Consider the following 12674-nt stretch of genomic DNA (forward strand, 5'->3'; position numbering starts at 1 on the left):
GGTCCAAACACAGCTGTAAATCAACAAAGTGAAAAGATAAAAGGGAGCTAGAGTGCTCCTACACAAAAACCACGACGGCCCCAAAGCTTGGCGCCCCTTTTGGTATTTTTTTATTCACATTTAAGGAAGAGCTCAACTGTGTACAACATGGCCAAACATGGCTTATACATATGCATGTCCAAACTGCCAGTCCTCTGGTCCTCTTAACATAGAGGTTTCACACAGCCCTGCCAAGAAGGTACATCCATGAGGCCCTGTAAACGCAGCCAATTGACCCATGCATAAAACAGCCCAAGAACCCTTCCAAAACATGCTAGAATTGCCTTGTTTCCACCCTCAGAACTGCCAAACCCTTCCTCTCACAAAGGGCCAGAGGAGCACCTCTGAGACAGTCTCGAGCCAGTGAAAAGAGAGATTCTCACACCCTGTTCAGTCCTGTGTACTCCTGCAGTTCTGCACCTCCAACAGCCGCCTTCAGTCTCGCACCGCCTTCCACAGGAGAGAGAGAGAGAGAGAGAGAGAGAGAGAGAGAGAGAGAGCCCCTGTTCGGCTGCGTTGGTTGCAGTCTGCCCGCCTGCAATCCTGCGCATGTAGCCGCACTCTTGCAGCCGCCTGCAGTTCTCTGCCCCCTTCCAAAAGAGAGAGGAAAAAGAATGTCTGTGTGTTGCAGCCCAGCCCGCCAGCCTGTAGCCAAGAAAAAGCCAACGTGCTGCAACCCGACTGCTGCAGTCCAGCCCTGCGCTTCCTGTTGACCAGCCTGCTGGCCTGTTGCAAAAAGGGAGAGAGAGAGAGAGCGAACAGACCAGCCTTGTGCTTCCCTGCAGCCCGCCAGTCGCCAGGAGCGAAAAAACGTGCAGCTGCAGCCCGATTCCTCCAAAAAGAGAGAGTCCTCCAAAAATTAGGTAGGCCTCCAAGCTCCCCCAAATGGGCCACGATGCTCTCCAAAAAGGGGTTCTTTTATTTTATTGGGTTTTTAAACCCTTTGTCCCCTCCAAACCATTGTCCTCCCCCCACATGGGGTTATGGAAAAAGGGCCTTAATAATACCTTGAGTCCTTTTGACCCCAAGTGTGCACATTTAATAAATGTTCTGCACACTTGTGTCCTGCACACTGACCACCATGCCCAATGTTCGGATACGCTGTACAAATACACAGGGTCGTGATACACCGTTAGTGAGAAAAGGAAAAATTTGTGAGTGCCTTGCCCCAACAGGTGGTCAAGAATGGTTGTAAAAGATTAAAGAAATAGCTGGAAGAAAGATAAATCTCAAAATGTAATGGACGAAAATGTTGAGCTCTCCGTGATGTGGAGTATGCACATCCGTGTTAAGATGTGATGTGCACCCTCCCATTGTCATGGTGCCGTAGTCGATTGAGTTTGTACATGCTACCTGGAGAGTGGATGGTGGAACCTACGGCTCATAGCTAATGTCTATCTAACCTCATAGCTCACGGTTCATAGCTCACGTCTATCTAACCTCTTCCGAGGTTGAGATGTAAGGGTTAGGAGATGACATATCGAGAACATATATCTCCCAAGGAAATTTGTTGGAATTTGGTGTTGCATATTAGTGAGAGACAAGTTCTTCTTTCAACAATGTGTATTCGAGGGGAGGCATGGTAGTCCTCCAATTTGTGCTCAAGGGGAGGCTTGTAGTTCTTATAGATATGTGATCAAGTTGAGGCAAGAAACCTTCACATTTGTATGTTTGTATGATCCAAAGGTTAGTTTGTTTGGTGAATTGTAAAAGGTTGAAGGAGTGTCTAGGAGTGGAAAAGGTGTGGATGAGGATGAGTAGGTGCAGACACTTGTTGAGATGCCACACGGGTGGATAGGTGTCACTTCATGGTTTTGCATGGAGTGCTCTTTAGAGCTTTATAATCATGTACTTGGAGCTCTCACTAGTGTGAGAGATTAGCAATGAAAACTGTCATGTTGCTTTGAGATTGATCTTAAGAGTATGATTAGCTCATTATCTTAATGTTTTGAGGTTAGTTCTTTATTCATTTGCTCATCTTTGATTAGCCCTAATCATGGATTTGAGTTCTAGCTTGATTGATGCTAGCCATGTAGGATTGGCACTAAGGAAGATGGTTGATTTGTTTTGCAGCCACATTTGTGCTAGCCATGGATGTAATATCAAATTTAATCAAGTATCATTCAATTCGTCACTCACTGTTTGTTTTGACGAAATTGCTCCTCAGTTTAGAAACTGCTGAAGAATCCCCTTGTTAGTTTTCTTTTTTGAAAGTTTTACATGTGGATATGTTTTTGGTTGTTTGGTGAGTACTTATGGTACTCGCTAAAATCTAGTTGTACTGATGTTATTTTGCCATTTTTGCATCATGGTTATATTTTATGCCCCTCTTTAGAATGGTAGAGTCTAAATGAACCTCTAGCTGAAGATTACTTGTTACGATTCAGAATTTTTGCCAGTTGAAATAGGGAATGCGGTTCATGTGTGCTTGCCTCTTCTGTTACAAATGCAGTATATTTTCTGATGTTAAGTTATTGACATTTTTTTTTCTTTTACAGGATATTTATCATAGGTCTCACATATGGAGACTTAATTGGGAAAGCCATTTGGGATGAACGGAACGCAGGGGTAAGACTTCTCAAAGTATCTCTTGTAAGAGTTTCTGGTGGCAAGGTTAACATGGAACACACGCTATTCGGTAATAGTAACTGCATGCACAGGATTTCTCTACAGTGTGAGAAGTAAACAGCATGCACAAGATTGCTCTACAGAGTGAGAAGTGTTGTGCGGCCAGGTTATCATTTAGTATGTATTCGTATATAACTATATATATATATGTATTACATATATATGTATGTGCAAGCACCTGCACGTCTTATACACACAAACATACATGCATGCATACATACCCATCCATAGAATATATTCACACACGCATGCACGCATGCACCACACATGTGACAACATTTGTGTGCACGCCCGTGCACGCACGCATACACATTGGTGTGGCAGCATTAATTTACTATTGTGTGCCTTTTTTTTCATGCAGCTTGTCCTTGAATTTGGGTGAAGATAATGAAAAGAGTATACCATAACTGGTCATTTGTATGGACTTAATCTCAATGATAGCCAACTTGCTTTGATGTCTATATTGCGCTCCTGCTCAGCGTTTGTTTTAATAATTTCATTATCCCCTTTTCAGAAGTCCTTTAAAGATGTCATAGAAGCCAAGCAACACATGGAGAAGGAGAGGACATGGCCTGAAGAGGAGCAATAAGGACATCAAGCAAGTCAATCGAGAAGAATTTCTTTTCTTGGGCAACAATTTGCTTCCAGAAAATGTTAATTTTCACATTCTTGCAGTTCATGTACATTGATTATACATCATGCTTGTAAATATATTTAAGTTGTAACAAAAGTGTGCTCTTTCCATCTGCCATTTTTGTATGCTTTAGTTCATAATATAGCAAACACCACACACCCCGTCCCTCTTCTCACTCTCTCTCCCTCCCTCCCTCCCCCGAGCTCAGTTTTAGTAGCGGAGCACATTTCCATCTTCTTCGAACTCACTCCATCATCAAGAGGACGCTGCCCATCAGTTACAATCAGCCCATCAAGCCTCAAGTCAATCTTACCCTTTGAATAGACAGCATCGTCCTCCTAGAAGTGGGTAATCCTGCCAAGCTTCTTGTGTATACGATAAGATCAAACCAGTTACCATCTCAAGGTGCTCCAGCCCGATCGATTGTCACTGCCCCAGCTCAGTACTCCAACTAGCCACTTGGCACAAAATCCTATTGGGAAGGCACATCCATTGACATGTCCTTATGTGGTGAAGGTACATCTTCTAGCATGCCCTCCTACGATATTTCCATGACATGGATACCCACCCAACACAATCAACAATTTTGAAGAGTCCTCAAGCACTAGCCTAGAAAAGGAAGCAACCGCCACTCAAGCCAAAGATTCTCCATAACATCAATTGTGAAGACTCTTAGATACTTAGCTAGATACTTTTAGATACATAACATGCAATTGACAATTGTGAAGTCTCTTAGATGCTTAGCTAGAAACTTCCTCCCTTTGTGTCCATGTCCAGATGCATTTCTTCACCCTTGGTGTAGAACTAACTCAAGATTGAAAAAGAGCTAAGATACTTGCACTCGCGTCTCCTCTACAATAATATTTGAGGTGTGAAGTTGCCACCTCAAATTTTTCCTCCCAATATTCTTGTACAATTCTTTGTGATGTACTCAGTGGAGCCACACTTGAAACATTGATTGGTTAGTTTGGAACTGCTTTTTTGAGAGTCTTTCTGTGACACTCCTTTGCGAGAGAATTGTTCTTGTACTTCATGGCCTTAATATCTCCATCTTTAGGAGTCTCCTTTTTGTTGTCGTCAAACTTTCTATTGGATTCTAGACTCGAAACTCTCCCCCTCTCGAGAGAGTAGTAGCTATGTCTAGTCCGTCGAGAGATCATGGGGATGGAGTACATGCACATATGCATGGAAGGATGGTTTCAAACCATCCCCAAAACACTAAGCTTGCTTTGACTAGTGGATGGGAGCATGAGAAGAAGCTTTCGAGATTGGACCAGATAGCTTACTATTGGTTTATGCAAGATATGATTCTGAATATTCAAATTCCATGCATTGCCCAGAAGGGTTGTCAATGATTGAGATGTGAAGTTCACATCCTGCTTTTGGATCGCATTCTTCGAAGTTGTGGAAACCTCTCTAGATGTTAGTACTACCTATCATCTTGAAGACTGATGAGGCCAAACATGCAGCCATTCTTTTCAAGTATAAAACGACTCCCCCTTCATATAGCAATCCACAAATTTTTCTTGGAAGCTAGGAGAGTACACTTTGCTTAGATTTCAGTGCAGTACTTGTTAGATTGCATTATCAAGTGCTAGAGTAGTCAATTATGGTGTAAGAGGTGGGGATTTGGAGTTTGTACAACCTTGGAAAGCTCATGGACTTTTAGAAGAGGAAGAGGTCAATTCTTTTGTCTCGTGGTCACACTGTACAATATTTACACAAGGTATAATTGCTCATAAATTATAGTTTCCTTACCATTTTACATAAAAAAATAGTAATTTTAAGTTAAGTTAAATTAAAAGATATAATTAAATAATACCTGCACATTTGCCTAGACCATAGACCTCTAAGGTCTATTCTTTGTCCCTTTTTGCCTTAATTTAATGCCTAGACCTTAGTAGAATCTTAGAAGACACATTATGAAATCCTTTTCATATCTTGGACCTAAGTAAAATAGATATTAGATAGTCTTTTTTTTTTCGAGAAAAGATCCTTTCATTAGTTATATTAAAAACGCCCGTAGGGCTACAAAAGATCTCGCCTGCTCATAAGAGAGACAGAGCAGTGAATACAGCATGGCAGCCCGGGAGACTCTCCCTAGGTGCTGCAAAATACAAGCATCAGTACAAAGAACTGAGAGGCTAAATCATACAATAGGGGGGGGAAAGAGCAAACAGGTGGCCTGTAGTGCCAACGGGGGGATCCCGTGGGTAAGGTGTAGAAAGGGCCACAACGCCAAGTGGTGTGAAAGGCCTGGCGCCGTAAGATCGCCTCATCCGAGTCTCCCCGGATGCGATCGTACTGTCCTCGCAGGGTGTGGATCAACTCCTGCCGAATCCCCCGTACAGTCTCTGCTGGTGGCTCCAATCTCCCCTCAAAGGCTGTAAAGCACCGGGTCCTCCAGGTAAACCAGATGGTGAGACTGCTGAGGAGCTCCCATCGTAAATCCCTCTCCTGTGTCCAGCTGGCGGACGAGAAATCCAGTGCCGGAACCAGGCGAGGCTGGCCCCTAATAAATCTGATGGCCTGACTACCCTGCTCCATCTCATAGCCCATAGCAGGCCCTGACAAAGTCGACCAAGCAGCGGCACCCCACGTAAACATACCCTCTGGAGAGAGGGGGGCCAGAATACGCAGCATCCGCAACCAAATCTGCTGTGCCTGAGGGCAATCCCAAAGGCAATGTCTCTGTGTCTCCATAGGGTGGCCGCATCGGACGCAGGCCGCCGGAAGACCGCTGTAAACAAGCCAAGTACCAACTGCTGAGCCCCTGTGGGCGACCAGCCACTGAAAAGTCGAGATCTTGCGGGCCTGTTGACTAGCCCAGAGCCGAGCCCAAAAATCCTCCAGGAACTCCTGTGCCGCTGGAGAGACCGTCCTCCTCGCCGTCAAAATATGTCGCCCCAGCCGAACAGTATACTGGAAAAAGGTGATCTCTGTGGCCTCAAGGGATGCATAAGGATCATGCCACTCGTACTCCCCGGGGTTCCACTGTAGCAAGGGGCGCGCTGCATATGCCCATATGCGCCAATCCCGGAGCACATCAGCAGGGTCGGGATCAATATGCCACTTTCGAGAAGCGGCGGCCACTACCCGAATCCTCTGCAAGGTGCACTCTGCAACCAAAGGCGACTCCACCTCCACTCTCTGGAGTCTGCCCTCATCCTGAATCTCATAGTAAACGCAACTGCCATCCTCAGTGCAGGCTCTGACAGCAATCAGGATCTCCAACTGTGTAAAGGCTCCCATCCACCGTGGGGCCACTGGCTCGAGAGGCGTGAACCACTCCTCTGTGAGTGCCTCCTGAATATCATCCCTCATAATCAACCTCCCTCTGAAGTGACTCAGCCTCTCCACCTGGATCTCCTCTGGTAGACTGCAGAAGGCCTGCCAGTCTCCAAAACTATGAGCTGGGCCTGCCGCTAAAGGCCCCCAGGCTAGCCGAGGCCGAGAACCCAGCATATGACCCTGCTCTGTGCGAACCGCTGGGCTCCAGATGAGCGGCTGTCTGGCCCGCTTCTCAACACAAGAAGGAGGTCGCTGAGAGAGCCCCGGTCTCAGCAGCTCCCAAGTTCTCAGGATACTCAAAGCAAATCTGTCCTCCCATCCTCTACTAGTGAGGCCTGTCCTCCTCATCTCTATAAAGATCCAGCGAATCTTTGGTGCCCAAGTGCCCCCAGCGCCCGAGTCTGTAGAGCCGCTGCAAGAGGAGCTCTTTCCAAGGCTCAGCGCCTGGAAGCAACCCCAGAACGATAAGCTTCCCCAATAAAGCTCTACTCTGATTGACTGGATCTATAATGCCCAAACCTCCCTGAGCCAGCGGAAGTGTAATAACTGCCCATGCAACCTTTGCCCGAGCTGGCTGACCGTCCCGCGCCCAGACCACAGAAAGTTCCTGATCAGCCTCTGTACCTGGCTGATGCAAGAGCTCGAGAAGATCCAGCAAGACGTAATGTACCACATGGTCCCTAACAGCACCTGATTTGCCACCACCACCCTCCCAGCCAAGGATAGTCGAGCTGTACTCCAATACAAAAGCTTCTTCCGAATGCTCAGAAGAAGCGGGGCAATCTGCTGCTCAGGTGACAAATCTAGGCCAATCTGGCATCCCAAATACCGCACTGCTGTGCCTGGAGGAATCCATCTAAAACCGGGGTCCGGGCTCCATGCCGGAGTGGGAGCACTACTGATCCAAAAGGCCACTGTCTTGCGCCAATTGATCAATGCTCCCGAAGCTGCACTAAAAACCTGGAGCGACTGCTCTGCCCGAAGAAGATTGGCCTCTTGGCCATGCAAAAATAAGCCCGTGTCGTCTGCAAACTCAGCATCAAGCAGGTCCTCCCCCTGGACTGGGAGCTGAAGTCCTCTCAAACCGACCTCCTCTGCTGTCAAATACATGCTCATAGCCTCCGCAAAGAAGAGAAAAAGAAAAGGGGCGAGGGGACACCCCTGACGGACTGATCTGGTCAGCTCAAAACTCGGCCCCCGTCCTCCTGCAGTCAACACCTGGCTACGAGCTGTGGAATACAGAGCCGCCACCCCTCTGATCCATCCTGGCTCAAAGCCCAGGCGAAGCATAGTGCCCTCTAAGAAACCCCAATCAACTCTATCGTATGCCTTCTCAAAATCGAGAAGCATCACGACCAAGTCCTCGCCAAGAAATCTAGCTCGGGCCGTCGCCTCCCAGAAAGTAAAGATGTTGTCAAGGATACTGTGCTCCTTGACAAATCCTGTCTGAGTAGCGTGAATCAACTCCCCAAGGAACGGCTGGATCCTCAAACTCAAGGCCTTTGCTAAGACCTTGTAGACAGTATTGAGGATCGTAATAGGCCTCCAATGTCTAATATCATCTGATACTCCCTCCCCCTTGGTTATAAGATAGATCAAGCCCTCTGAAAAGCTCTGCGGCATCACCCCAGTGTCCAAAACATGCTGAAAGCCCCTGCGGAGGCCTGGCCCCAAAAGGTCCCAATAGCGCATAAAAAAGGCCGGCGTCAGTCCGTCCTCCCCTGGGCAACTATGTCGCAGCAGCACCCTCAAGGCCTCGGCAAGCTCAATCTCTGACAGAGGTGCACCTAGAACTGTACGCATACGGTCTGTGACCCTCCTCTGCACATCGGCCCACACAGTCTGTCTGCAAACATCTCGATCCTCAGTGGCAGGTTCCGCTGAAAGTAGGTCTCTATAGAATGCAGTGGCAATGGCTCTGATCTCCCCGAGCTTTGTAGCTACCGATCCATCCGGTCTACTGAGCTGGCGGACTCCTGCTCGCGCATGACGGGGCCCAGTGATCTCAAAAAACTCTCCAGTCACTCTATCGCCAAGCTGCGTCCACTGAGAGGCCTGACGACGATAGTAAAACTCATGTCTCTGCTCCTCTATCTCTCGAACCTCCTGGCGTGCCTGGCTCAGCTGGGACGCCACCCACTCACATGCAGGCTGCTGCTCCTGAAGGCGCTGTAGCGAAGCAAGGCTGCGTCTCAGCCGATGTTCCCGCTCGCGAATCTCTCCCAACTGTGTCAAAGCTGCAGCATGCAAAAAAGAGCTAAGATCGATGAGTCCCTGGGCACACTAGCCCGCTGCATCCTGGTCAGAGCACTGACTATCATGCCAGATCCTCTCAATGTCCTCAGCGAGACTGGGATCTGTAAGTACCCTCTCTGGGATCCTCAACTGCAAGCTGGGCTCCCGTGTCCTCTCCTCCAATGTCAAGATAACTGGCGCATGATCTGAAAATGAGGTGCCAGCGAGAATGCCGATGGAGCCCCCTCGCTCCCCTAACCAGTCGCCCACATAAAAGCGATCAATCCGTGATAGATTAGTCCCTCCCTGCCGGCGATCCGACCGGGAGAAACTAAGATTGTCCTGAGACCGGGAGAAAGCCCCATGCTGCCATGCATCAGTGATCCTCAGTGACATGCATAACCGGTCCCAAGCTGCAAGCTCCGTGCCGTGCACTGTAACATGACTGCCTCCCACCCTATCTGCCAGGTCCTCAAGCATAGTGAAGTCTCCCCCGACACACCAATGTGCGGCCTCTGGCAATGCATCCGTAACCTGGGTCCAGAACTCTGCTCTGGCACTAGCATGATTGGGCGCATAGACGTTGAGCACGCCCAATAGCTCATCATGCATCCTCAGAATGACATACTGTGCTCTACCAAGCACAATGATCCCTCGATCCACAATGGCCTGCCGCCATACATCTGCAATGACCATGCATACTCCTCCCTGTCCACCCAAAGGACCAAACCCTGTAGACCAAAAAGTGTCCCATCTACCAGGCATCACCGAACCATATCTCCGGATCCTGCTCTCACCCAAGTGGTGCTCCTGCATCATCAAAATATCAATGCTGCCACCAACCAGGCATCTCTGAAGCTCCTGCCTCAAGCAACCATGATAGCGTATAAAATGTGCTCCGCCAAGGCCCTGTACATTCCATGAGATGATCCTCATGGATGCCCTGCTGAGGTGGATGCTGTCTTAGCCGTACGGCGGGCCTTCGCAAGCGGCTTGGATGGAGAGTAGTCCCCATCCGAGCGGCTGCGAATCTGCCCACCCGGTGTGCTGCAAGAATCCCGGATCAGGCGCCAGTGGCTGTGGCCCATGGCGACTGCCTCCCGCTCTGACAAAGCAACCTCGTGTATACACACATATCCAGGGTCGCGTGCTAAGTTTGCCACTATGCGAACGACCAAATGCCAAATCCCTGAGGTATCCACACTCCCGGGATCCAAGAAAAAATGAGCCAACTCCCAAAGTCGGCCTATCACATCTGTCACCTCCAGATCGCTCATGTGATGAGAAAACTCAACTGCCTGAGTCTTCAAAGTGCTGAGAGCGAGCTCTAGAGTCCACTCTCGGTCGCTCGCAAGGGCCACATAGAGGGAACGAGAAGGCCACCGCTGAGTCTAGTGCCTCCTCCCCGCGGGCCGAAGTTATCACTACATGAACTCGGATGGGTGCTGGCTCATGGGGGCCCTCTGCTCCAAAAAGCCGTGTGAAGGTATAATCAAAAGCCTCCGAGCGCTGTCTAATGCCAAGGCGACTCAGCCGACTGCGGATAGATGAAATCCGTGAAGCCCTAATCGGCATAGGTCTCCTCTGTGATGCTCGAGCGAGGTCAGTGCGCTCAGCGCTCTCCGGACTGCAGGTGAACGCCAGGGAACTGCCAGGGCCTCCCGGGAAGGTGAGGCGGGCGGAGGGGGAGGAGGGGGAGGCGAGGGGGGTGGAGAGGGAGCCGCTGCCGAAACCAGAGCGGAGGCGGGAGGAGGCGATGGTGGAAGCGAGGCGGTGGGGGGGGACGGGGGTGGGGGGGTGAAGGAGGGGGTGCTGGCATCTCCTGGTCCTCAGTCGTCGCCGCGGGGGTCTCATCCTGGAGGGGAGAAAAGCTGTTCCTCACGGGAACCCAGTGAGGCTGAGACTGTGGCTGCTGCTGCAGCGGTCTCTGGACGTGCTGCTGTGGCTGTCTCCCTCGGCGGCGCCCCTGTCCAGGCTGCCACTCCGAGGCCTCTATGGCCTGAGCAGGTGTCCCGGAGGCAGCCTGCCGAGCCGAATCTGTGGGCGGGCCATCAGTAGCCTGCTGTGGTGGGGGTCGGGGTCTCCTGCGAGGGCAGGCCTTGGCCAGATGGCCGACCTGTCTGCAAATGAAGCACTGATTCGGGAGCCCCGAGAACTCCACTCTCTGATCTATCCATCCCCCCTATCCTAGGTAGCTGAATGACCTTAGGAAGGGAGGAGATGTCAGACACCAACACTCTGACCGAAGGTAGCCCAGCTGCTCTGGCCACCACTGAAGCAGCTGAGGGGCCAGTCTCTAGTACCGAGCCCACCAATGCTCCGAGCCTGGGGAGGAGCGGAAGATACTCCCGGCGGAGTCCAGGGAAGCAAACTGTAACATGAAAAAGGCGCTCTCCCCGTTCCGCCGCTGCTGGGTCAAATCCATGCTGCCAAGGTCTGAAGAAAGCCCGAGCACCCCTGATGTCAAGGGGACTCATGGCAAGGACCTTGGCAACACTCTGGGCGGCCTCGAACTTGATCTGGTAATGTCCACGGCCCAATAGCTATACATCCAGGATCTTGCCCACATCTGCAAGAAGGCGGGCCTGAAGAAGATCCCGGATCTCCCCTCTGTTGGGGCGAGTGCCGACTATACGGCAGATGGTGGAATGTGCCTGGAGGCGTTCCACCTCTGCGGCGAGGCTCGCTTCCTCTTCTGGCGAAAGAGAAAGCCTGATGGGGGTATCCTCAGGGGTGGTCGAGGGGGCTGCAGAAGAGTCCCTCTGAGGTGGGGCGGGAGGAGCCTCCATCAGAGTCTGAAGCTGTGGCGAAGGCGGAGCGAATGCAATACCTGCACGAACCGAGCTGCACGCGAAGGGCGGAGAGGGAAGGCGGGAGGATTAAAAAAAAGAAAAAAAAGGAAAAAAGAAAAAAAAAAGAAAAAGAAAAAGAAAAAAAAGAAGAGCGGGGGGGGGGGGGATAAGGCGACGAAGAAACAGGGGGGGCGGGAGCAACGCGAAAGGAGAGGCGGTGGGGGGGAGAGAGGGCTGGCGGAGGGGGGGGACGGGGCGCTGACGAGGGGATGGGGCGTGAAGGCGAACTGAAGGGGGGGGAGCGTAGGCGCAATGAAGTGGGTGGGAGCGAAGGCGAACTGAAGGGGGGGGGAGGGGGAGCGTAGGCGAAATGAAGTGGGGGGGGGGAGCGCAGGCGAAATGAAGGGGGGGGGAGTGAAGGCGAACAGAAGGGGGGGGAGCGAAGGCGAACTGAAGGGGGGGGGGAGGGGGGCGCTTCAGCGCGAGAGAGGGAGAGAAAGCGAGGAGAAGGGGGGGCGCGATGGCGAGAAGAGGGGGGGCGCAAATGCGCTGGTAGGCGGGGGACAGGGCACGAGTAAGGGGAGGCGAGGGGCGAGCAGCGCGAGCAGGGGGGTGACGGCGGGAGCTTCAGCGAGCAACAACTGTATATAGATATTAGATAGTCTATTCCCAACAATAGGATAATTTATTGATTTATTAATTTATTAATTCATGGAGAAGCCTTAGGCTAAAGATTGGTCTAAATGCTTTATTTTGAGAGAAGCCCAAGTCTAGATAAGCCCTTAGGTTAAATTATGAGTAAAGGGATGTAATTAGAAGATTTATTTTTTTTAAAAAGAATTTAAGGCTTGCCCTAGCCCTAGAGAGAGAAAATAAGACTAGGGTTATAGAGAGAAAATAGCATTAAGGTGGAGAAAAATACCTTAGTTCAAACAGGATTGATACTTAGAATTCTTTTTGAGAATTAGTCCAAAGAATTCTAGAGAGAGAAAATCTTAGAACGAGAATTCTAGAGAGAAAAAGAGAAGTGACCTTCTGAGTAAGTAGGCTTAAGG

At 50.2% G+C, this 12674-nt stretch overlaps 1 protein-coding gene across 2 annotated transcripts in view; it reads left to right on the forward strand.

Moving 5' to 3' along the window:
• The window catches only part of LOC147620874 (chaperone protein dnaJ 72-like), a 58575-nt gene extending 55164 nt beyond the window's left edge, over nucleotides 1-3411 (forward strand). Inside the window, exons 2-4 of one of the 2 annotated variants that reach the window (XM_086825140.1) lie at nucleotides 2538-2607; nucleotides 3029-3084; nucleotides 3182-3411. In XM_086825140.1, coding sequence (XP_086681266.1) covers nucleotides 2538-2607; nucleotides 3029-3049 — 91 coding nt within the window. In that variant the 3' untranslated portion in view covers nucleotides 3050-3084; nucleotides 3182-3411. The remainder of the gene's footprint in view (nucleotides 1-2537; nucleotides 2608-3028; nucleotides 3085-3181) is intronic. The other variant, XM_086825139.1, reaches the window with a different exon arrangement.
• Nucleotides 3412-12674: the final 9263 nt, after the last annotated feature.

This window comes from Cibotium barometz, chromosome 31 (genome assembly GCF_041138505.1).
Source record: "Cibotium barometz isolate CiBa-2024 chromosome 31, ASM4113850v1, whole genome shotgun sequence".
In the NCBI taxonomy this organism is placed as follows: domain Eukaryota; kingdom Viridiplantae; phylum Streptophyta; class Polypodiopsida; order Cyatheales; family Cibotiaceae; genus Cibotium; species Cibotium barometz.